Raw genomic sequence first — 26695 nt, 5'->3', positions numbered from 1 at the left:
TTCATTATGCGGGCATGATTGATTAAGTGAATGGCCACAGGACTGAAGGCTGGGAAGGCCCACAGTCCCTACCCTCTAACTCATGTGGTTGGTTAGTTTTTCTGGTAACCAACTCCCAACCTGAAGCTATCCAGGGGCCCACCATGAGCTACCTCATTAGCATAACAAAGTTATTTCCATCACTCAGGAAATTCTAAGGGTTTTACAAGCTCCTTGCCAAAGACCAGGCACATTTTTTTATTATACCACAGGCTCAATAAAGGATGACTTTCCTATCAGGAAAAAGAGTGTCTCCCACATCCCCATTTTACTAATTCTTTCATCCACCAAAGCAAAGGGTACATTAAGTGATGTCTCAAGGTCACCTTCAGCTTTGTCTGTGGACTTTTTCATGACTGATAAAAATGAGATGTGATCGTGAAGTGATAAACCTTTCTCATGTGTGGCTTACAGAAAGGGATGAGAAGTCTAGGACGACTCTTAGTCCTCTGCCTGGAGACCTGTGGACATGAGTGTGTGGACACCCTGGGAATGGATCAGCAAACACAGAGACTCTGTAGTGGCTTTGGATTGCTTTCCCCGGGAGCTGTCATTTAAAGTAGCTGCAGGGACAGGGGCCAGGGAAGAGGACAAGGGCCAAAAAGAGAGTGCTGGGGTGGACCTGCGACAAAGTCCGTGGAGAGAAGGCGTGGGTAAATGATGAATTCAGCTGTTGGGTGCCTCATGTCACGGATGGGGAAGAGGAGGGTGCTTGGCGAGTGCGGGAGCGTGAGAGCCAGAGCACGTAGATGGTGGCACAGGGAGGGCTGGTAGCCGTTAGGACCTTGTAGACTGTTCCCTGCAGCAAGGGATATGTGGAAGAATAAAGGGCCTGCATTCAAGGGGACTGAAAGGTCAGCAAAATTATAGGAGGAAAGTTAGGTTTCCAGTAGAGCAGAGAGGGAGAGGAAGTTGCATCATCTGTGAAATGATTGAGTGGGTTCCATTTCGGGTGGGAGGTAATGAGGCTGAGGTGGGGGAGTGGGAGGCGACAGGATCCTTACACGGTAGCCATAACGGATTTATTGAATTTTAACAAGTCATTTCAGATCCTGCCCATAAACCAACAGAAGTTTAGCACTTTTTTACACTGTTGTATGGTGTGGTGATGACAGATATATGAAACTTAATTGTAGTTTCTTTTTAATTGGTGTGATTTGTGGTATTATCTGAGTTGTGAGGTATGTGCAGAAAATAATGTAATCTTGGGTAATGAGAACATTCTGTTAACCAAAATACCAGCTGTGCAAACGTAGGAATCTGCACATTAGAAAAAAATAAATCGCATCCTTTGGCTCAAGTTTCGAGGCTCCAGATTCAGTGTAGGTATGCCGTCCTCATGGAGAGGCCTGGGGGGGGGGGCAGGGGCAGTAACAGCTGCCCGGGTTTCCTGCGCCCACCACTGCCAGTAGCCCTCTCCTGAGAAGCAGGAGGGACCGTTCAGGAGTGCGGGCCAGACCTTGGCAGTCCCTTGCTCCTGTGCTCCTCCGGTGAAGAACTCCCCTTCACCATGGCTGCAAAGCTCTGCCTGCCCTTCCCCCAGCTCACCCCCTCCCCATACAGCCTCCACCTCCACTCATCCTTGGGGGCATCCGCCCCTGCACTTCCTCCTGCCCATCCTAACCTTCACCTTGGGACCCCACAAATGCCCCTTCTTTCTGTATAGTTCAGTCCTGCTTATCCTTTTGTTCTCAGCTGAAAGTCTCTTTCTCAGGGAAGTCCTTGCTGGCACCCAATTGACAGCGCCTGGACTTGCTATTTCGTCCCATAAGAATAAGCGCCAGTACCTCTGTACCATAGCACTTGCCACAGTGGTAGTACCTCTTGATAGTTGTTGAAGCTCCCCAACCCCCCACCATGGGGGCAGAAGCCCTCCACTCCATGCCCACTCCTGGTCCCGTGGGTACCAAAGCCTCCGCCTTAAAGCACTCTGAGCACTTGCCCTATCCTAGCGGTTCTGTCACCACTGCCAGCTCACCAGGCAAACCTCGTAAAGAAAATGTTGTCAATGATGACTATTCAACTGCAGAGGACGAAGGGATCACCCTGGGCACATGACGGCCGCTCTGTTTCCATGGGCTCTCTGGAAATAACCGGTGTACAAGGCCTTCTTGATATTTGTTGACAAAGAATTTTGCCTGGGTTAATTGAGTTGGCAGACTCTTTTTTGGTAGACAATGCAGTAATGAACTTCAGCTCAGCCCGGATCAGATGATCATCAAAGCCAAATTGAGCACAGCCAAAATCAATGAATATAAATACTGCGCGAAAGTTGAGGGAATAACCTTCTTCCCACTTTGGGGCCACCTGTAATTTAAGTGTGCTGTTTTCAATGCCTGTGTGTTTTGTATAAGAAACATGAAGTTATCGAATGTTGTCAGGACAGTTGACTTGATGGGTCATTTGGTACCTTTTAGTGCGGGCTCTGGGGACTGACTTGGGACTGTCCTCAGGCCACTGCAGAGTGATTGTCACTGAGTGGTCGGTGGGCTGTCCTGGAGAAGACGGCAGCTGCAAGTCCTCACAACTTAGAGAACTGGAGGGCTGCTGGGCGGTGTTAGGTTACTGGGAAGCCTGTCACCTGTTTTTATCCATCTTACCCAGGAGGAGGTGCAGCCTAGAGACTTGCAGGCGTGTGATGGCTGTACGTGCTAAGTCCCGTCCACATGTGCCATGGCTGTGGGGGGTGAAGGGGAGCGTTTGGGGTGAGGAGCACCAGCGTGCCCTGCACACCCTGGGCTTGGTGGAGGTGGAGGAAATCCACTGAGCCCATTAGGACTGCAGGGGAAGTGGGGAGGAGGGGGCCCCAGAGCCCCATCCTACCTCAGGTATAGCAGCTCTGCATTTATATAGTATAATTTCACTCACAATTTCACTGGAATAAAGCCATCCTGCAGGACTGAGAATCTTGAAAACCAGAAGTTTTCTCTTAGAGAAGTCCAGCAGACTTAATAATTATTGTGTACTGAGTATTTATCCGTCATCAGCCTGATGACCATGTGCTTTCTTATCTAACCCTCACTCAACTCTCTGAGGGATGTGCTAGTATTATTCTCATTTAAACATAAGGAAACTGAGGCCTAAACATGCTAAGTAACCTGTCCAGGGTTTCACAGTGATTAAGTGGTAGAGCTGGGATTCAAACTCAGAGCGTCCCCAGGAATGGCCTTCCCACTCGGCTCTGAATCCCTTTTCTCCCACTTACAGCCACGTGACCCAGTTCTTGATCTCTGAGCCTCTGCTTTCTTCATTTGCAGAACAGAGGAAATGGAATTCTTTACAGAGTAAGACATCGCATACAAAGTACCTGGTACAACACGATAGACAGTCAACGACGGTTATGTTTCTTAACCGAGGAGTGAGATCAGCTATGTCTGTGGGCTCACATGGCTCCTACATTTGTCCAGGGGCATCGGCTCAGTGCTGTGACTGGTTCCCGTGGTGGTCACATCTGTGCAGGCAGCTGCGGGGTGGGGGGTCGCTGACCCCTAGGCCCCGCTTGGGCAGACAGGCTGTACTTCTGGGTTTCCTAGCCTATAGATTGGGGATCAGGCCGCCTGTCTTCTGGGTTTTGTGAGGTCGAAGTGAGCATAGATACGTGCAAAAGTTCCTGCTCTTCTGTGAATGTTTGAATCCTCACTACATCTAGCTGTTCCAGATCATTCGGGAAGGCAATACTTAAGAATGTGCACACTCTTTGCTTGGGCTCCTGGTGAACTTCATTTCTCTCCTGGCTGGTAGACCTGTGCTTATTATCATTTGGTGAGTTAGTTCAGCATGCAGGACGCCATATGGAGATAAACACCGGCCCTTGCTTTAGATAAAATACCGTAAAAAGAGAGCGATTAAAAAAAAAATTAAAAAGTTGTTGAGGAGCAGATATGTGCTCATTTTTGTAAAAGCAAAACAAACAAATTGCATTTGAGCTTTTGATAGAAAATGCCTTTAGTAACAGATTTGCAAGGTGTTTGGTGTAGTGTACCTGTCAGGTTGGCCCTGCTGCTGCGAAGGGGCTGTCGTTCTCTATACAAATTATTGCTGTCACATGGGAAGGATTTAAAAGAACGATTGTCACGTTTTCTAATCAGGTCACGGGGATGGGGTGGGGAGAAATGTGCCTTTTCATCCGAGATATAGTTCTCATTTGGAATCTGTTATACACACTTTATTAATGCAAATAATAAGATTAAGGCTTATTGCTCTGCCCCGCTGACCGGGGGACTGGCACACATGCCATTTTCCCTTGGCACACAGGCTGTTTGCTGTGACTACCACCCATCTCTCGGCACTGGCTTCAGAAGTTAAAGGAGCTGGTGTTCTTCCTGAGCCCGTGAATAGCGTCTCACCCCAACCCCAAACACTCTGCACTTCATTCCACCTCCTTTCAAATCCCTCAGCCACAGCCCAGCACCAGGGCCAGCCAAGTATTGGCCCAAGCTGATGGGCCTGAGATAACTGAGAGTGGCACACACTGCCCTCCAGCCCAGAATATGGAATGTCACTTTCTAGTCACTTTTCAGGAATCATTAGTGGTGCAGGAGTTGCTTTCTCTGGGAAGGTTTTCCTGATTTTCCATCATCCAGCAGAGATGCTGCCCCCATGTTCCCCTAGGATACTGCACTTACGCACTTGTCCTGGAGGTGGCGCTCGCATCAGCCTCCTGCCGGCCTCGCCTCTTCTGTTAGCCTGGGAGCTGCCCTGGGAGAGGCTCGCGTTGCTTCTCCCTGCATCTCCAGGTCTGGCACAGCCCCTGACAGTATAGCTTGAATACATTATTTTTGAATTCATGAATTTTAACTTGTCTTCCTTTTCTAGTTTAAGGTCTACCAAAACTGAAAGATTTACAGCTTCTTATTCCTTCTGAGATCACACAGCCATTATTTCTTAATGGTTAAAATTTTTTTTTAGAAAGGGAGCAGATACTAAACAGTACTCCAGAGAGTTGTATAAGTGGGGTCTAATTTGGTGGGCCCCAACCTGGTTACACATCAGAATTACCTAAGGAGCTTTGAAAAAGACCCATACCTGGGTTTCATCACTGATCAATGCAACCATAATCTCCGTGTGGGGCCTGGTGTTGGGTGCTATGTACGCGTATGGATTTTTTAAGTCTTGAGGTGATTATGAAGCGCGGCCAGAGTTAAGAATGGCAGGTGTGGGTGGTCTGAAGCAGCTCTCATGTTCCTTCCTGTGATTCGTCATAGTCCATTGGCCCCCTCCCCTGCCACCGGTTGAGTCAGTCTGCAGGTAGGATAGCCCCACGCAACGAAAAGTTGGAGAATGCTGAATAAAATTATTTCCATTGGTCGAGCAAGAAGAGAATTTGAGCATAGAAGAGTTGTTAAAGTCATAACTGAAAAACACCACCAACATGAGAAAAGACTGTCTATATTCATTGGGAATCAAGTTTCTTTCTTTTATTGTGGTCAAATATACATAACAAAATTTACTATTTTAATTTTAAGTGTACAGTCATTAAGCATTAAGAACATTCACATTGTGCTATCCAGCTCCAGAAATTTCTCATCATCACAAAACTGAAACTCTGTACCCATTAAACACTAACGCCCCACGCCCCCCTACCCCTCAGTCCCTGGTAACCACCATTGTACTTTCTATCTGTATGAATTGGATTGTTCTAGGTACCTTCCATAAGTGATATTATAAAATAGCTGGTCTATATGTCTGACTTATTTCACTTAGCATATGTCTTCAAGGTTCATCGGCGTTGTAGCATGTCAGAAGTTTTTAAGACTGAATAATTTTTCATTGTTTATATATCACATTTTGTTTATTCATCCATTGATGGACATTTGATTGTTTACACCTTTTGGCTATTATTAATGCTGCTTGAAAAAGGTGCACAGTCACTGTTTAAGTCACTGCTTTCAACTATTTTAAGTTTATACCAAGAAGTGGAATTGCTGGGTCATATGGTAACTGTGTGTTTTATTTTTTTGAGGAACCGCCATACTTTTTTCCACAGTGACTGCATCATTTTATATTCCCATCTGCAATACGCAAGAGTTCCAGTTTCTCCTTATCCTCACCAACTCTTGTTATTTTAAAAATTATTTTCGTTTTTTACACTGGGGTTTGAAGAATAGGAACACAGATACCCTCTCCACCCGTTCTGCTATCATTTCTAGGTTGGTAGAGTGGCTTAGTGACATATTCATTAATACTCATGGATAATGTAAAGTATAAAATCTTAAAGGTGAAATAAAGCATGAGATCGTGATTCTCAGACAGGCCGTGTCAAGCCTGTTGATTCTGCTATTCTCCACATATACGTGGTTCATTTTCCATCAGAATCTTTTTGGCCATTGAGCCAATAGAACCTCTTCTTCCTCTAAACTTCAGTATTAGGCACGACTTAGTTTTCTGCCACCAACTTACTAGAAAATCATTCTGGATATTTTTAGTATTCAGTTAATTAAGCTTCCATAATTAATTTTTTTTATTATTAGGATCAAGTTTTCCATCCTTGTTCAGCATTCTAATGGTTTATCGTTTTTCAGAATAGAGATTTAAATGAATCATTTATAGATTAAATAAACAATACTTCTTAGAAATCAAGAATGTTTAGAGATGACAGTAAGTGAGGACACATTCCTTTTATACAGCCCTCACTTTGGCTTTCTGTACCTGATTTAAATCTAGCGAAAATGATTCCTGAAACACTAGTATTAACATTTTTTTCAGTTGGATAGTCCGCAGATGCCAACACTAGAGGGTACAAGATTGTGAAAAAAAGTACTTAAATAGAAGTTTTCCATTTTTTATTGAGATATAATTGAATTATAACATTATTTTAGTTTCAGGTATACAACATAATGAGTCGATATTTGTGTAAACTGCAAAATGATGAGCACAATAAGTCTAGATAACAACCATCACCACACTTTTTTTTTTCTTATGATGAGAACTTTTAAGATCTGCTCTCTTAGCACCTTTCAAATATACAATGCAGTATTAACTGTAGTCACCATGCTGTACATTACATCCCCAGGTCTGACTTTATTTTGTAACTGGAAGTTTGTCCCTTTTGACTATCTTTACCCATTTTACCTAACCTCCATGCCCGTCCTCTGGTAAACACCAATCCAGGAGTTGGATATTTTTTGTTAGAGTCCACATGTAAGTGAGATCACATGGTAGTTGCTTTTCTCTGACTTATTTCAGTTAGCATGATGCTCTCAAGGTCCATCCATGTTGTTGCAAAAGGCAAGACTTCCTTCTTTTTTATGGCTGAGTAATGTACCATTGCGTGTGTGTGTGTACACTTACATATATGTAGTTATATATGTCACATTTTCTTTATTCATCCGTCAGTGAACACTTAGATTGCTTCCATGTCTTCACTATTGTAAATAATGCTACAGTGAATATGGAGTCCATATATCTTTTGAAGTTAGTGTTTTTGTTTCCTTTGTATAAATACCCAGAAGTGAAATTGCTGGATTGTAAGGTAGTTCTATTTTAATTTTTTGAGGAATGTCCACACTGTTTTCCATAGTGACCCCACAATTTAATTCCCTTCAACAGTGCACAAGGGTTCCCTTTTCTCTACATTCTCACCAACCCTTACTTCTTGTCTGTTTGATAACAGCCATTCTAACAGATGTGAGGTGATATCTCATTGTGGTTTTGATTTGCATTGCCCTGATGATATAGTGAAGTTTCATGCAAGTGTTTGCCATTTATATGTCTTCTCTGGAAAAATATTTATCCAGATCTGTTGCCCACTTTTTAGTCAAATTGTTTTCATTGATGTTGAGTTGTGTGAGTTCTTTATATATTTTAGATATTAACCCTTATCAGATTTGTAATTTTCAAATATTTTCTCCCATTTAGTAGGTTGCCTTTTCATTGTGTTGATGGCTTCCTTTGCTATGCAGAAGCATTTTATTTGGTGTTGTCCCACTTGTTTATTTTTGCATTTGTTGCCTTTTCTTTTGGTGTCAGATCCAAAAAATCGTCGTCAAGACCAATGTCAAGGAGGTTACTGCCTATGTTTTCTTCTAGTTTTATGGTTTTAGGTCTTACATTCGTCTTCATCCATTTTGAGTTAATTTTTGTGTGTGGTGTAAGATAATGGTTCAGTTTCATTCTTTTACATGTGGCAGTTCAGTTTTCCCAACACGGTTTATTGAAGAGACTGTCTTTTCCCCATTGTATATTCTTGGCTTCTTTGTCATAATTAGTTGACCATATATGCATGGGTTTATTTCTTAACTTTCTATTCTGTTCCATTGATTTGTGTATCTATTTTTATGCTAGTACCATGCTGTTTTGATTACTATACATTGCTACATGTTTGTAATATAGTTTGAAGTCAGTGTGATGCCTCCAGCATTGTTCTATTTTCTTAAGATTGCTTTGACTGTTTAGGGTCTTTTGTGGTTTCATATATATTTTAGGATTATTTGATTTAGTTCTGTGAAAAATGCCATTGGAATTTTGATAGGGATTGTATTGAATCTGTAGATTGTTTTGGGTAGTATGGATATTTTAACAATATTAATTCTTACAGTCCATGAGCAAAGAATAACTTTCCATTTATTTGTGTCTTTTTCAATTTCTTTCATTAATGTCTTATAGTTTTCAGTGTATGGATTTTTTACCTCCTTGGTCAAATTTCTTCCTAAGTATTTTATTTATTTATTTTTGATGTAGTTGTAAATGAGATTGTTTTCCTAATTTCTCGTTCTGATTTTTATTGGTATTAGTGCATAGGAATGAATAAATTTTTGTATATTGAGTTTCTACCTTGCAATTTACTGAGTTTGTTTATTAGTTTTAACATTTGTGTGTGTGTGTGTGTGTGTGTGTTTTGTAGAGTCTTTAGCATTTTCTATATATAATGTCATCTGCAAAAAGTGACAATTTTACTTCTTCCTTTCTGATGTGGATGTGTTTTATTTATATTTTTCTTGTTTAATTGCTCTGGCTATGAATTTCAATCCTGTGTTGAATAAAAATGATGGGAGTGGGCATCTTATTCTTGATTCCTGATCTTAGAGAAAAGCTTTCAGCTTTTCACCATTGAGTATGATGTTAGCTGTGGGCGTGTCGTATATGGCCTTTATTACATTGAGGTATGTTCCCTGTACATGCATTTTGTTGAGAGTTTTTATCTTAAATGGATGTTGAATTTTGTCAAATGCTTTTTCTTCTTCTATTGTGATGATCATATGACTTTTATCATTCATTTTGTTAATGTGGTGGATCACATTGATTTGTAGATACTGTACCATCCTTGCCTCCCTGGACTAAATCCCACTTGATCATGGTTTATGATCCTTTTAATGTATTGTTGAATTTGGTTTGCTAATATTTTTGTTGAGGATTTTTGCATTTATGTTCACCAGGGATATTGACCTATAATATTCTTTTCTTGTGGAGTCCTTGTCTAGTTATAGGATCCGGGTAATGCTGGCATTATAAAATGAGTTTGGAAGTGTTCCCTCCTTTTCTATTTTTTGGAAGAGTTTGAGAAGCATTTGTATTAATTCTTCTATAAATATTTAGTAGAATTTACCAGTGAAGCCATGTGGTCCTGGACTTTTGTTTGTTGTGAAGTTTTCTAATACAGATTCAGTCTCCTTACTAATATATCCAGTCTGCTTAGATTTTTTTATTTCTTCATTATTCAATCTTGGTAGGTTGTATGTTTTTTGGAATTTATCCATGTCCTCGAGGTTGTCCAATTTGCTGATGTATATTTGTTTGTAGTAGTCTCTCCTGATTCTTTGCACAGCAGGCCCTCACATAATGTCATTTTGTTATAACATTAATGAGATGCCGTAAGAATTTTACTCTTGTTTATATTGATTAGCCTCGGGTAAAATTGGATTTGTTATACATTTTTTCGCTTAAAGTCACAGAACCTATTCACGACATTAAGTGAAGACTTATTGTATTTCTGTGGTATTAGTTGTAATGTTGTCTCTTTCATTTCTGGTTTTATTTTTTTGAGCCCTTTTTTCTTGGTGAGTCTAACTAAAGGTTTGTCAGTTTTTTCTTTTCAAAGAACCAGATCTTAGTTTCATTGATCTGTTCTATTGTCTTTTGAGTCTTTATTTATTTCTGCTCTAATCTTTGTGAGACATCACTGGTAATGGCTGAGTAAGTAGACCTGCATAGTCTCTCCTATATAAAAACAATGATATGACTGGCAAAATTGTCCAAGTCAACTTTTTCAGAGCTATGGCAATTAAGGTGTACATCAATCTGGGGAGTGTTTATTCAAGATAAAATAGCTACATCTTGGTAAGAACTGCATTGAGTGTTACATTGTTTCAACTTGCCCTATTCCCATCTCCTTCTCCCCTGCTCCTTCGTAGCCTTGAAAACCAAGAGCCCTTTAATCGTGACGAAAATCAGCAGCTACTGATCCTAGCAGTCACTGGGAGGGAAGAACAGGCTTGGAACTCCTTCAAAGCTCCATTCTAAGAGAATTGCCATTATTTGACCTAAAGTTCCCTAGAATATCCAATTCACAGAGTCTGTCTTTCTCTGACCTCACTCAGAGCTCATCCAGTTCATGCAGCCTTTCCCATGGGGACATTTTAAAAAAACAAACAGCCACCCCCCCAAACAAAAAATAAAAAACAAAATGTTGATTGTTTGCCTGTGCAGTTCCCTGAGGCCAAGATAAACAGTTGTGGCAAACAATAAGGTAAGCAACACAATTAAAAGAAAACAATGGGGGAATATTATATTTCATAGGGGGCTTTGAAAAGCTCTTACATATTTTTAGTATTCTAGGAGGCCACTTGGATGTGCAGATCTGTGCGCATGCCCAGAGTTGTGCACGTGCTTAGGAAAAACCTTACAAGGTTCTGCGTTCTTGTCTCTGGCTGACATTAAACCTCTGTGTAAGCAGGAAGTAAAGGCTAAGGCAGAATTGTAAACTGCTTGGCTGTGCATGCATGCACCCACAGACCTTTGGCAAAGACTGAGAGACTTCCGTTCCAGGCATTTAAGGAAATATGTGTTCAACATTTAGCTGGACCGCTAAGCTAACTGAGCAGAGAGTTCAGTGGCCACACAGAGCAAAAAGCACAGACTTGACATAATTCAAGAAAGTCACTAAACAGTTACAAACAACAAAGAGCAACAACAACAAACACTAGAGAGGTGAGAGGATCTGATTTCTACAGTTGCCACATCCTGTTACATAAAATGTCCAGTTTTCAACAAGAAATTACAATATGTGCAAAGGAACAAAGCATGACCAAAATACAAGAACTAAAGCAATAGAAACTGTCCCTGAGAAAGTCCAGACATTGGACTTACTAGACAAAGACTTTCAAACAGCAATTTTAAATATATCCAGTCAATCAAAGAAAATAGCTAAAGGAAAATATTAGAATGATGTCACATCAAACAGAGGATATAAAGAGGTAGAAATTATATTTTAAAAAAGAACCAAGTAGAAATGCTGGAGTTAAAAAGTGCAGTAACAGAAAAGAAAAATTCACTAGAGAGGCTTGAAGCAGATTTGAGCATAAAACAATAAAAAGACCATAAAAAATATTGATAAATTTAAAATAATTGAAAGCATACAAAATATGTTCTTGGGCCACACTGGAATGAAATTAGAAATCAATACCAGAAGGGAATTGGTAAAATTCACAAGTATGTGGCAATTACACTCCACATCATTCCTGAGTAACCAACTGGTCAAAGAAGAAATCACAAGGGACATTGGAAAATACTTTGAGATAAATTAAAATACTTTGAAATACTAAAATGTATGGAGTGCAGCTAACATAGTCCTTAGATGCAAATGCATCTATCAAAAGGAAGGAAGCTCTCTTAAAAAATAATAAAAAATAAAAGTAATAAAAGGAAGAAAGATCTCAAACCAATAACCTAATCTTTTAACATAAGAAGATAGAAACAAAAGATAAACCTAAACTCAAAAAAAGCAGCGGGGAGAAAAGTAAAGATTAGTGAAAAAAAAAAAAGGAATAGAATAGAAAAGCAATAGAGAAAACCAACAAAACCAAAAGTTTGTTTTCTTAAAAGCATCAATAAAATTGACAAACCTTTAGTTAGACTGCCCAGGAAAAAGAGAAGTCTCAGATTACCAAAATCAAGAATGAAAGCAGCATTACTACCAACTTTACATTTCAAAAAATTGTAAGCAAGGGGCAGCCAGATGGCACAGTTGGTTAGAGCACGACCTCTCAACAAGGTTGCCGGTTCAATTCCCACATCGGATGGTGGGCTGCACCTCCTGCATCTGGGACTGAAAACGGCAACTGGACTTGGAGCTAAGCTTCGCCCTCCACAACTAGGTTGAAGGACAACGATTTGGAGCTGATGATCCCTGGAGAAACACACTGTTCCCCAATATTCCCCAATAAAATTTTAAAAATTATAAGCGAAAATTATGAAAAACTGTATGCCAACAAATTAGATAATCTAGATGACATGGACAAATCATGCAAAGGCTATTAAAACTGTCTCAAAAGGAAAAACAAAACTTTGAATAGACCTATAAATAATATATTGAATTAATAATCAACAAAACTTCTCACAGAGGAAAAATAATTCTCCAGATGGCTTCAAACAAGAGCTTAGAAAACACTTCCAAATAATAATAATAAGGGAACACTTTTGAAGTCCTCTATCAGGCCAGTGTTACCCTGATACCAAAACCAGACATCACAGAAAAAAACCCTATATCCCTTATGAATATGGACACAAAAATTCTAAACAAAATGCTAATAATGTTAATCCAACAACATATAAAAAAGATTATATACTATAACCCGGTGGGATTTATTTCTGGAGTGTAAAGTTAGTTCATATACAAAGTCAATAAATGTAATACACCATATAAATCGAATGAAGCACAAAAGCCACGTGATCAAATCAATAGACGCAAAAAAAAATACCTGACAAAATCCAATATTCTTTCGTGATAAAAACACTGGAGAGAAGATCAATAAATGAGGAATGGAAAGGAGCTTCCTCTGCTTGACAAAGGGCTTCTATGAAAAACCACAGCTAACATCATACTTAATAGTTGAAGACTGACAGCTTCTTTCCTGAAATCAAGAAGAAAACAAAGACAACTGCTCTGGACACTGGTATCACCACTGTACTGTGGGTTGTAGCCAGGGCAGTTAGGCAAGAAAAAGGAATGAAAGGCATCCAGGTTGGAAAGGAAGGAGTAAAACTATATCCATTTGTCAATGACATGATCTTTTACATAAAAAATTCTCAGGAATACACACATAATTATTAAAAATGTGCTAGTAAATGAATTCAGCAGAATATAAGGTCAATATATGAAAATCAATTGTATGTCCATATGCTACCAATGAACAATCTGAAAACGAAACTAGAAAACATTTCATTAACAACAGTATCAGAATATCAAAATTCTGGCTGACCTTTTGGCATAAATTGACAAGGTGATCCTAAATTTCATATGGTAAAGGAAGGGACTCAGGATAGCCAAAGCAATATTGAAAAATAACGAAGTTGAATGGCACTTCCTGATTTGAAAACTTACTATACAGTTACAGTAATAAAGAGTGTGGTACCGGCATAAAGATAAGCATATGAATCAGTGGAATAGAACCGACAGCCCAGAAGTAAACCCTTACATTTATGGTCAAAGGTACCAAGACCATTCAACAGAGAAAGAATAGTCTTCAAAAAATGGTGCTCAGAGTTACCACGTTTCCCTGAAAATAAGACCTAACCAGAAAATAAGCCCTAGCATGATTTTTCAGGATGACATCCCCTAAAGATATGCCCTCATGCATCTTTTGGAGCAAAACTTAATATAAGACCCGGTCTTATTTTCAGGGAAACATGGTATACTAAAAGCCACTTAATCATATTCTTTCAAAAGGCAAATATTAGTATTTAGGAATTGTATCTCAATAAAGGAAGGAGTGAGGAAGACACACACACACACACAACACACACGCACACGCACACCCACCCACCCCACCCCACCCCTGACACTCCAAAGGCAGTGTATGCTTTTCCAGGAAGACATATGAAAGGAGAGTTGGACATCTCAGAAGGAATTACAGGAAATAGTAGAGGAGGTGCCACACACGTTTCTTTCTGACAAGTTTCCTGAAACAATTGTGTGTGTATATATTTTAATTTGATAATTGATTTTTTTCTTATTTAATAAGTGGGTAGGGACAGACTTTTGAGATTGATACCTCTTGGCACAGAAGTGTGTCGAGCTCAGTATTCTAGTACGACTAGCCAGAGTGACTGACTGCTCAAGGAAAAACAAACAAAAAGCTGTATCTTTGTTGTGACTAGACTATAAACATATTGTTGACAGAAATTATCCTTTGGGAGCTGAAAGTAATTTTGCTTTGTAACAGCCTTGCTGAAATTAGATTATGTGTAATTAGAAAAAAGAAAATGTGCCGGTGGCAGAAGCTTATGGAGGTGAGACTAAATTGATACACAATAGAAGGAGCTGATAAGCACTACTGATTGATGTTGACTATGGCTGAAGAGAGAATAGAAGTTTTGCTGAACTTTCTTTTTCCCTTCCAATTTGTCCTCTCTCTCTCTCTCTCTCTCCCCTATTCTTCTTATCTTTCCCTGCTTCCTTTCTTTTTTTCCTTATTGCAATGGCTAGGACCTCCAGAACATTGTTGAATAAGTCAGGAGCAGACATCTTTGCCTCATTCCAATCTCCAGGGTTTTAATACACTGTCTCCCACCATTACGGACAATGTTGGCAATAGGGGTTTTTGTAGATGCCCGTTTTCAAGTTGAGGAAGTTCACGTCTAATCTTAGTTTGCTCAGAGGCTTTTGTAAAATTATGACTTGATGTTGAATTTTGTCAAATGCATTTTCCCCATCTATTAAAATAATCAGATTTTTAGTCTCTTCATTTGGTGAATGCTTTTGAAATGTCAAACCAACATTGCAGTCTCGGGATAAACCCTACTTGGTCAGGATTTATTGCTTTTTATTGTTGAATTAAGAATTTTTCTGTGTTCATGAGAATTGTTGGTCTGTAGTTTTCTTTTCCTGTAATGTTTCTGTCTGGTTTTGGTGGCAGGGCAGTGCCGGCGTCATAGAATTGAAAAAGCATTCCTTCTTTTTCTATTTTCTGGAAAAGTTCCATTATTTCTTCCTTAAGCATTTAGTTAAAATCACCAGTGAAACCAGCCTGAAGGGTTTTTGTTTTTTGGGTATTTTTTTTTTTTGGGGGGGGCGCGGGTGTTATTTTTTGTTCTTTTTTGGTGGGAAGATTTTTAACTATAAACTTATTTAATTGATACAGGGCTATTCAGATTATCTATTTCTTTATGAGAAAGCTATGATAGCTCTGTCTTTCAAGGAATTTGTCCATTTTTATCTGTTATTAATTTTACTGCCTTAAAGTTGTTCGTAATACTCCTTTATTATCATTTTAATGTTTGTAGAATCTATACTGATGCTCCTCTCTCATCCTGGTGTTGGTAATTTGTGTTTATGGGTAGATATTTATCAATTTTATTGGCCATTATTTTTTAAATGACATGGTTTTGATTTCACTGATCTGTTTTCTACTTCTATTTCACTGATTATGGCTCTTATATTTATTAGTACCTTTTTTCTATTCACTTTGGGTTTCAGTTGCTCTTCTTTTTGTAGTGTAAAAAGGTGAGACCTCAGATCATTCAGTTGAGACCTTTCTTTTTATCTAATAAAAGTGTTTAGTGCTTTTATAAAATATTAATTTTACATTTAAGTACTGCTTCAGATGCATCCCACAGATTTTGATGTCTTCTTTTGTTTTCATTACCTTTTAATTTCGTCTTTGATCCACATTTAATTTAGAATTATGTTGTTTAGTTTCCAAATATTAGATTTTCCAGGTATCTTTATATTATTGATTTCTATGTTAATTCCATTGTGCAGAAAAATACTTTGTACAATTTGCATTCCTTTAAATTTATTTAGACTTGATTCATGGCCCAACCTATGGCCCATCTTCATAGTGTCCCATGTGCATATGAAAAGATTCTGTGTTCTGCTATTGTTGGGTGGCGTATTCTATAAATGTCAGGTCAGGTTGGTTGATAGTGTTGTCTTAGATGTCCTTATTGATTTTTTCAAATTTGGAAATTTTTCATTTGTTATTTCTTCAAATATTTTTCTGTTCCCCTCTGCCCCCTTTTATTCCTTTCATTTTATTTCTGTGACTCCATTTTGTGTTTTGCTTTTTATTCTTCCTTTCAGAAGTTTCTATTGTTATGTCTTCAAGTTTACTCATCTTTTATTCTGTTTTATCATCTGTTAATCCCAGCCAGTGTATTTTTCATCTCAGACTTGTATTTTTCATCATAATGAGATCATATTGGGTCTTTTTTATATCTTCCATATCTCGACACGATCAGTCTTTCCCCTTTTTGAATATACGAAGTATATTTAAACTGTTTCAATGTCCTTGTTCTGTAATTATAGCAATTGTGTCATTTCTGGCTTCTATTCTATTGACTGATTTTTCTTTTCATTATGGGATTGTATTTTCCTGATTCTTTGTACATCTGATAATTTTTGTATCTCAGGCAGTTTGAATTTTATGTTGCTAGGTACTAGAAACAATGTATTTATATTAAAATGTTTATATAAAGTATGTATAACATACATTATATATATATATATATACAGAGATATATATATATATATATACACACATCTGACCAGAGGATTTCTATATATACACCCCATACATATATACATACAGAGGGTACCAAAAAATGTATACACATTTTAAGAAAGGAAAACTGTATTAAAATTGTAATATTCAATATGTGCTGATAATGATGAATACAAGTCACGTTTGACTTCTGCAATTCCAAGAGGTGCTCAAAGTGGTTACCATCAGCGTCCAGACACCTGATTACGGCGAACTACTGCTTGAGCAATGTTGACCCAAGTGTCCACTTGTATACATTTTCTTGGCACCCCAGGTATATATATGAGGTGTTCCAAGTGTACAACTAAGTTACTTGGAAACATTTTGATCCTTTCCAGGCTTGGTTTTAAAGTTTGTTAGGCAGAACCAGCTCAGCCTTTAGTTGAGGACTAATTTGGCCGCACAGTGAACATAATAACCTTCCAACTACTTTTCCAGGTGCCCCACCTCTTACCAGTTCTGCTCTGGCTGTTGGGCATGTGAGCTCTTCCCAGCCCCGAGTCAGCTCCAATAATGGGTCCACGTGCTTCTTTCCAGTGGTTCTTCCCTGGGCCTCAACTACTTTCACAGGCAGTTGCTAATCACACTCAGTTGGCCTTGAGGAGAGCCCTCTGCAGACCAGCACAGCTTTCTCCAGTCATCTGCCCTGCGAATTCCAGCTGTGGAATTCTCAATTCCTCAGCTCCAGGAGCCTGCACAGCTGGGAGTAGCCCTCCCCACGGTGTAGTCTGCAGACTTGTTTTCGGAAGGAAGCTGGGGCAGTTGTAGGGCTCAGGTTTTATTTTTTCAGAGATCTTTGTCCTGCATGCCTCTTTCCCAATGTCTAGAAACGAGTTTTCCAAACATTTTTTCTGGTTTTTAGTTATTTAAGACAGTAGGGAAAAGCCAGCCCTTGTTGTTCATCCCCAAATGGAAATGGCTTATTGGACTTCGCGTGTCTTACAAATGTTGTTTTTAATTGTTAATCTTAATCAATAAACATATAGAGTGGTACCTCGGTTTTCGAATGTAATCCATTCCAGAAGACTGAGTTCTGAAACGTTTGAAAACCGAGGCATGGTTTCCCCATAGAAAGTAATGCAAAATGGATTAATCCGTTCCAGACCTTTAAAATCAACTCCTAAAACTGCAAATTTAGCATGAATTTTACTCTCTGATACCATAGATCCAAAAAAATTATGGCATTTGTAAACCAAAATGTTTGTCAACGGAGACGTTCGAAAACCGAGGTACCACTGTATCGCGGCAGGCTGTCCCTGACTGGGAGGGGATAGATCTGTACCCAACCCCCACTCCACTTGCAGAAGTCAGGAATCCTCTGGTCACAGTGAATAACCAGTCTGCATTTGTATTTTATTATTTACACAACTGACCAGGACAGAGAATCCTACTCCCATGATTTTTGTAAGGCTCCTAAGTATCTCAAAAGCCACTGCAAACAACTTTAAAGCTAAATTAATCCATCCCCCCCCAAAAAAAAGGATGAGTATATGTAATACTTAAAGCATAAAGACTTGGAAATGAAGAAAACCCAAGATATCCCTTTTGGGTTGGAAACAATAGTTTAAGAGCTGAAACCTCCTTGTCCCGCTTTCCGAGGGAGAACTCGACCTCCTGCGCTTCACAGCAGGTCAGGTGATTCCCCAGAAGGCGACCCAGGGCTTGGCCTAGTGACATGTGGTTCCTGCGTGCTGGCAATGACCTGCTTCCTTTGAAGAGCTCACTGAGCTGGGGCATGGCAAAGAAAATGGGGTGAAGGGCCTCTGAACTGCCCCCCTCCCTTTCTGTGTTAGCAGAGACCTCGCTCCTGTGGTGAGCGGCCCACTAAAGCCTCTGTCCAGGGTGCTGGCTTTCCGGGTGCGTCACGCTGTCCAGGGAGGCCAGGAAAGGGCCTTGTAGCAACAGTCACTAGCTTCACAAATGGCTGTCAGCTTTGCCTTGAATTGTGTATTTTGCCATAGAACTCTGCTGTAACAGCTAGAAGGATATTCCTGACTAAGGAAAGCAAGAAAATACTCTTAGGCTGAATCCTTGAGTGCTTACAATGATCAATGTGTTCCAGTCTGAGGGGAAAATGAAGGTATTCAGATCACAGAGGCTTCCCATCATTTTCAGAAGGACTTTTGCACAATTTGGATCCTCTCTTTTTATGAACGTGGAGAAATACAGTCAGTACTTGAAGCCATGTGAGACACATACCAGTATCTTCAGTGTGATTGGGAAGGGCAGACTCTCAGCTACAAAAAGGATGCAGCTTATTTATCAGCACATGAAAAAAACAAGGAATCTTTAAACAAACACTAAGATCTGACTTATCCCAGTAGGAAAGTCACTTCTTGTGTTAATTTGAACCTTTGGTTTTGTTGAGGCCTGTGGCTGTTCTCTGAGGCTTCAGACTTGTTAGCAAAGTGGTGGGAAATGCAGGTGGCCTGGTTCTGCCCCCCAGAACTTTCACAAGCCCTTTACCTGTCAGCACCAGTCATAAATGGTGGTGAAATGTGCTTTGTAGTTAGTGTCTGATGTAAAATTAGTGGACTCCACTGAGTTGAGAAGGTAACTGTCACACCTCTCTTGCAGATGAGGAAATGGGGATATTTCAGAAGCAAGAAAGGTTAAGTGACTCGACCATTTTCCCAAGTGCACGCAAGGACCCAGGCAAAAACAAGGCTTCTAATTCCAGATTCAGTGTTCTTTCTGCTAGACTGTGCAGCCTCCCTCCAGAATTGGTGGGAGGACCTGGGATTTGTGATTGTTTCTATGTTCTGCCTCACTCAGCACCCTTTGTACCAAGTAGTATTTGTAGCTTAGTAGTTCGTTTCCCACAGAGGCATCTGGACGTTACGAGAATGCCGGATGTGGTTCCCTCACAGCTCCCCCATTAATGTCTGCTGTCACGTGGTACTTACTTTGCTAACTATAGTTTTGCAAAAGAAGCATAAATCAGTTAATGTGGAGAAGGGCCAAAAGTTGCTAAGAACTGTTCCCGGGAATTGGTCCTCAGTTTAAATTCTGGGAGGGCGCCTAACTTTATAGTGTCAGCTTACTCATTAAGAGCAGGGTCTCGGGCTTCAGACTTTCAATTACAAAGGTTGTAACAATTGTTTGCTGAAATGGCTTGTAGAGGGTTTAATGGCTAAGCCTTTAACACAGTTTGTTAAACTACAGCTTAAATAGCAATGATTTTTCATATGACCAAACCACTAAAGGAAATTAACACTAATTTGTTTCCTCGAAAACTGAAATACAAATTTATTAAATGGCCCGTATCACTTGCACTAATTTGCAAGCCCCCACTCTTTTTAGATTGAGCAAATCGGAAATTTAAACCAAATGATGATGTATTATTCACGTTCTAGCTAGCTGACCTTACTTCTATTCCTCAGTCTTGTAAACTCAAAGTAAATCAAGAGCTGCTTTTGGTAAAGCATACAGAAAGATGTTCCAGGCCAGCAGGAGAAATGGGCGGGGCCCTCTCATACCCAAAAGACAGTCAGGGTAAGTCTGCGAGCTTTTCAGCTCCATTTAGGGCTTAGTTGTTCCCAGTGTCAAATGTGGGGGTGTGATTACCTCTGTGAAACAGCAGCGTACAGAATTCACTCTTTATCAACAGATCAGAGTTCCTATTTTACAGTAGCACCCTCCCTCCGTCCCACCCCATACACCTGTCAATCATGGCACTTAGCCTCTGTATTACAATGACTGGTTTTTTTTTGGAGACGGTGATACAGGTGATGCTCCTTTTGTGAACCAAGCCCTGGCACCTAGGCGTACAAAAAATTGCGTGTGATCTGACCAATATATAGAAAAAAGAGAAGTACACCAATATTTTACTTTAAATTTTTTTTTTTTTTTTTAACTTTTCACAAAGGATTTGCTGTAAGCCTTCAAGTCATCTTGTCCAATCCAACAGCTGTATTTAAGCGCCGCGGATCCCAGCCAGGGATGCAAGAATCTGACTTTCTAAAACAGATAACGACAGTTGAAGAGCTGGAACCGAAAGCAAATAACTGCACCAAGGTATGCATGTATTTCCCTTGTGCTGCTTGATCTTGCTGAGTGTCTGCATTAAGAGTCTGGCTACCCCAGAGCTTTTCGTCCCCTATAGGTTCTTGTGTGGCACACCCGGACAGAGAAGGTGAATCTAACCAACGAGCCCAAGTACCACCTGGACACAGTGAAGATCGAGGTGTAAACTGGAGCAGCAGCTGGCGTCGCCTGGCCAGGTATTGTCATTTTACTCCAGTGCAACAGCCTTTAGTGACATCTGAGGGATATCTCTTTCAACAGAGCTTGTCACTTCGATGATATAAGCTAATTTGATGATATAAAATGTATGTTTTTGTCTTCATTTGTTCTGCATGTTTTCTCTACAACTAAACCGAAAGATCTTTGTACAGTACAGCTAATGACACTGCAGGATGCCATTCTGAATATATTATGTACTTTTCTTTTTTCTCCCCATTTGGCCTTATAATTGGTAGACCTGAACAGGTTTTAGAAACAGATGACAGGTATTTTGGTCAACTGTCCCCAATTCCTCACTTTGCAAAGTAAAATAATTTATGTAAGGTGGTGGCAGTATACATTGTAGGAAAGAAAACCCACAAAAAAGGTCTATGTATTCATCTGTTTAATATAGGGAGAGAACATTTTGTCAATACTAGGCACCATAAAATGTAAACACAATTACTGTCATAAACCTGGATATACCTTCAAGGATTGAAAGTGGCTTTGTTTAGTTACCCTGTTTGCATATAGTGCAGAGAAAGGTCTTCATGTTAGCACTGCGTACAGAAGAGATCCAAATTACAAGGAGGCAGATCAAATTTGAATTTTTATAGTATCATCCAGGTTTATCTTCCTTTCACTAACTACGTTCCCTGTTAAGCACATCATAACAACAGCACAGTGAAAATGATGAAATAAAAGAATTTTGATCCACTAGGAAACAGTGCTCAGTGATACATTTACAGTCTATATGATTAAACATCTGATCATACAGTACCTTCCTACGGGATTACTGGCTAATTTGGGGTGGGGTTTATACTGTTAGAGGTATTACTAACATGATAACTATTTCCCTTATATGCAAACATTAGAGCTATAATTTTATTGAAAGTAAAACTGATTATGCAAGTTGACTGAGCAGCTTCTCAAATAATGTGGCTTATGAAGTCATGGGAAATATGAGCAAAGCTGCCCTGGACATAAAATCTGCTTTTCACCACATCAAATGTAATCAGTACAGACCAACACGGTCAATCAGATAATTCTTAATATGAACAAGTGGGGAAAAAGAAAAATACACATACATGAATAAACGGGAACTAGATGCGTTTTAGCAAGGAATGTCAGGTGGCAGTTCTGGATGAAACTTGTGTTGCAGGCTTCATTTCCACAGCTGTGTGCTGAGCGTCTGGCCCGATGAGCTTCCAGACCATCCCGCAGTTGTGCTGGGGGGCTGGCCAAAACCCACCGGAGGATTCGCGCTGCCAATGCTCATGCCGGCCACCTGCTGATTCATCTGGGAGACATGGAAAAGGCTTAGTTTAAGATGCTTACTTCACTTTTAATTCCTGTTTGTTTTGCCACAGTCAGACATTTCTAATAGTTACCCTATTTTATTAGAAGCTGCCTTTATTTGAAATTGATTCAGTCAGAGTTACTGATATTTAATAGCAATTACAATCAGTATTTTTCATTAGCGTGAAAATCAAAGCCCTGGGGTAAAAGCAGACCATACAATTATTTTTCTACAGAAAGCTAAGAGTTACTCCTCTCTTCTTGTTCTTTATTTCTTTTCACTTTTTAGCATTGTCCATAAAGTGATCTCAATCATATTTATTCATTTTTTTAGACTCAATTTCTTATCCCCAAAGATTCACCACAACTGAAAAAAAGCATCAAAGCAATCTTTGAATTTGTATCTGAGTACATGACGAGTCCACTAGTCTAATTTTCAACTATACTAGTACTTTAACTACTAAAGACTAAGAAAGTATAATACTCCAAAATTATAAAATTTGCCTAATAGCTATTATTCTGCCTTTAGTAAAATCTTAAATGGCTCTATGTACTTTTTAAATATTAAAAGGTCATAAAGCATACGTTTTGCTTAGGTAACAACATAAACATCTAAAATTCATTTTCATTATATGATTTAAGCTGTAAGATTACATGTATTTTTCTTCCAGACTGGAGTCACATGTATATAAGCATCTTAACCCTTTCTCTGCGGTTTTCTTACCTCCAAGATTGATGACAGGTGAAGGAAAAGTAGGAATTACCACAAAGTACAGAGTAGATTCAAAACCTATGTTCAGGGTTGGATTGTATTTTTAATCGAGTTTATTTGTCTGCAGATTTTCAAAGACACTAATGTAAATCACATCGCTAATGAGGCATAAGTGTCTGCAGGGGCAGATCACTCTGATCCCTACTAAAGGATGTTTTAACCACCTTGTCATTGGCCAACAAATTCCACCGAGGGGGCCGGAGAACAGCCTGGAAACAGGGCCAACGTTAACGCCTCACTGGTTCATTAACACCTCAACCTGAGCTGGCTGTGCGTCACATTGTCGCTACACAGAAGCTGTTACTGCCATTTAGTAAGTACTATTTCTGAGATTCCCAGAAAGCAGAGACAAATGTCATAAAGATATTCCTGTAAATAGTGATAGTAAAACAGCTTGGAGCATTCATGGGATGTACAGTGATTTTGCTATTATTAGTTAGAAATCACTACAGACTATTCCTTGAATGCTGTCAAGGTAAAACAGCTGTCCAGAACAGAAGCCAAGTTCACCAAAATGAGGAACGTCAAATAGGCGATGTCAAGGGGAGAGGAGCCCGACCGTGAACTTGATTCTAAAGGCCTTTCTATGAAGCCAGAGGAAAGTCAGAACAGAGAACCTAAAAGACAAATGGATTTGTAAGAGGTAATACTAAAATGTCATCTCTTCGCTCTAGGTAGAAATAGGATTTTCATTATATGAAGGGATGTCTGAGACAAATATGGACTTGTTCATATCTTATGGGAATTCTTGAACTAGTGGGTATTATTCTGAAACATAATCATTATTATTGGATGAATAAAAAGGAATACGTCACTAAGGTTTTTATTAAAAAAAAATTTTTTTTTAATAAATCATGGGCAGTAGCCACATGACATAGAGAAGAGCCTAGATCCCCCACGCAACAGTGCTTTGAGAATTTGACACTGGATTTTTCCCTAATTTGTGCAAGTTACAAAAAACCCAAATTAGTGAAGACAGGTTGGTTGGTCTAAGTGGACTATAAAAATACCCCATCAGAGAGCTGGATTAAAGCTTGCTGCTAATTACAAAGGTGACAATAGGGAACCCAAGGTAATTTCTAGCTGTTACAGAGAGATTAGGGATATTCACCATTACAGTATTTATAACCTGAAATGCAAAAATATTCTCGAAATATAGGACAGTGACAGCTCACTTGTCTATCTGAGATAATAGTCTCTATAGACAATTTTGACCTTATACAACATTATCCCTATACTCAGTTCCTTCTGCCAGATTGTTAGATTTAAATACCAATAAAACCATTTAGAAAATGAATCTGGTATCTTTGATTCTGGATAAGTTAGAGAGTAGATGACCCTTACCTGTGAGAGGTTCCACTGGGGCTGCTGAGCTTGCGGCAGGCCGAACTTACTCTGGGGTGCAGCCATCTGTCCTACTATTCCTCCCTGGGGGCCGATCACAGTAGGCGGCAGTGGCATCACACCAGTCTGTGCATTTCCCATAAAGCCGTTGGGCATGGGCACGCCCACCATCATGCTTGCATTCTGTCCCATGACGTTTCCTATGAGGCCAGGAGCTGCAGGCACCGGTATGCCCACCGATGGAAAACCTTGGAATGCAGTCGGTGCTTGTGAGGTAAATGGTATATTTGAAGGTCCCATAAACACACCTGCATTGTAAAAACCATGAAAAGAAAATGGATGAAGAGAACAGCACTGCTGTATACAGCTGCACCCACCTCTATAGTCACAGAAAAAGGATTACCATCCTTCTGAACTACCCGTAGCAAAAATTTTAATTCTGCTCTGGCTGCTCCTACTGCTCAAACCAACTCACACCTACAACCGCAGAGCTGGTTACTTCCAGAACGCAGACAAATCAGTTATGAACCTGAGCAATTTTATTAGAATACATACATCTTATAATAGCTACATAAAATCTCCATTGTAGCTACCTCATGCAAACTATGCAGCATGAGATTACGTGCTGTTTCTGCTGACCTGCATCCCAGGTCTGCCAATACACAAGTGTGTTCACTGTGTCTGGCTTTAATGGTAGCAGTTGGAATGTCATATAATTTCAGCTCATTATTTTAAAGGAAATGGTCTGACAGATTTAAACGGTAAACAATAAATCTTACTGCACTAGTATTTCATGATAATTATTAAAAATCTCAAAGCTTTTTTGGAATTCATATGATAATTCAGACTATTGTTTACTTGCAGAGAAAATATACTGTACAGTTATAAGCTTCATACCAATCGAATTTAAATTCTTCAAAAATAATCCATGTTCTATACGCTTGTGAAACAGTATTAAGTGATATGTGAACAGCTTGTTAATTCTAAATGAATAAAGTTTTGTGAATCCTGTACCTGCTTTTTAATTCTAATAGCTTCATTCGTTTCAGTTTTGTAGTTATGTAAACTACAACAAAAGTACCCATTCCATAGAAAATTGGGGAAGAAATATAACCCATCCTATTATCACCACAAGACATACTTCCAGTGATGTCACTGCAATTCACTGAAAGCAGAGTTCAGAATGAGTTCATTACCAGGAGTACTCTGCTGCTGAATGGTTCCTGCTCCATACAGAGACAAGATAGAGTCTTTGGAGAGCTGTTTCTTTGCCACCTCTTCAGACTTTGTGGTTTGCTCAGTGAATAGATCCAGATCCCCAGATGTTACTGTAGACAGAGTGGCAGCTGCTGGTACAGAGGACGTCCCCTATGACAAACACCAAAACATACTGTCGAATTCTGCATGCTAAAACACGGCTCATCCATTGCTTAAAATCCAAGTGAAGTTATTAAATTAGACAGAAATTAAACAATTGTACAAGGTAAAATAGTGGCATTAAAGAGGATAGTTGACAAGCCCACACAGAAACATCTACGATCAAGGTACAATGTTTCCTATTTTGAATTGTTAATGTAGTAGAGGTAGATTGAAGCTCTCTCATAATAAACTGTGTTTACCTGCTAGACCGATGCTGCGTTTTTGCCCATCACGTCCTGAACACGGGTGCAACACCAGGTGGGGTGTGGGGCTGTCTGAGGACCACCGTTCCTGGGAGATGCTCAAGCATCTCCTAAGCAACTACTGCTTCGAGGAACTGGTATCCCTTGCAATAAAGAGCATTTCTACAACTACAGCACTGCAATAGCTGATTTTGTCTTCTATGAAAAAACAATCGCTTCTCGGCCTTTTGGCTAAGATCAAGTGAAAAAAACAAAGCTTTTGTTTTTCAAAAGCTGTGTTGTAATATTCCCATAAACCTAATCTAGATCAGTTTTAACCACAATCTGAGAATGCTTCTAGTCTACTCAGAAATGGAAGTACAGCAAAACTTTCAACATCTATATTCTCCACCATATCTTGTATTTCACTTTTAAACAAGGGGCAAATGAACCCATTCAAATAAACGTGGATATTTAATACAAAACAAAAATTTTCACTTAATCTCTATCTCACACATAGATAGTATTATACAATCACAGCTGATAACCTAACTTGACTGATCTCTGTGGTCATTATTCAATTACATTCATATTTGTTTATATGGAACTGTTTTTGATAGGAAGAGTTTCACGGAATTCTATGAAGATTAGTAAAAACTGAGTGAGTCTTCTCAAAAGTGAGTAGGAAATAAAAGTTAAGATCATGTATATGATTTACC

At 39.4% G+C, this 26695-nt stretch overlaps 2 protein-coding genes across 4 annotated transcripts in view; one reads left to right on the top strand and one right to left on the bottom strand.

Annotated features, from left to right (window-relative positions):
- Positions 1–24365, top strand: part of B3GAT2 (beta-1,3-glucuronyltransferase 2) — a 64593-nt gene extending 40228 nt beyond the window's left edge. Inside the window, exons 3-5 of one of the 2 annotated variants that reach the window (XM_033099495.1) lie at positions 20605–20753; positions 20842–20959; positions 23099–24365. In XM_033099495.1, the coding sequence (XP_032955386.1) occupies positions 20605–20753; positions 20842–20928 (236 nt within the window). In that variant the 3' untranslated portion in view covers positions 20929–20959; positions 23099–24365. Of the gene's footprint in view, positions 1–20604; positions 20754–20841; positions 20969–23098 lie in introns of those variants that run through there. The other variant, XM_033099484.1, reaches the window with a different exon arrangement.
- SMAP1 (small ArfGAP 1) overlaps positions 20917–26695 on the bottom strand; it is a 131420-nt gene continuing 125641 nt past the window's right edge. The window contains exons 9-11 of one of the 2 annotated variants that reach the window (XM_033099464.1): positions 25572–25743; positions 24376–24683; positions 20917–22260 (exon numbers count right to left, since the gene is read on the bottom strand). In XM_033099464.1, coding sequence (XP_032955355.1) covers positions 22126–22260; positions 24376–24683; positions 25572–25743 — 615 coding nt within the window. In that variant the 3' untranslated portion in view covers positions 20917–22125. The remainder of the gene's footprint in view (positions 22261–24375; positions 24684–25571; positions 25744–26695) is intronic. The other variant, XM_033099472.1, reaches the window with a different exon arrangement.

The sequence above is a fragment of the Rhinolophus ferrumequinum genome, chromosome 3, assembly GCF_004115265.2.
Source record: "Rhinolophus ferrumequinum isolate MPI-CBG mRhiFer1 chromosome 3, mRhiFer1_v1.p, whole genome shotgun sequence".
In the NCBI taxonomy this organism is placed as follows: Eukaryota; Metazoa; Chordata; class Mammalia; order Chiroptera; family Rhinolophidae; genus Rhinolophus; species Rhinolophus ferrumequinum.
The sequence above is the reverse complement of the archived record's forward strand: the minus strand, read 5'-3'. Positions and strand labels throughout refer to the sequence as shown.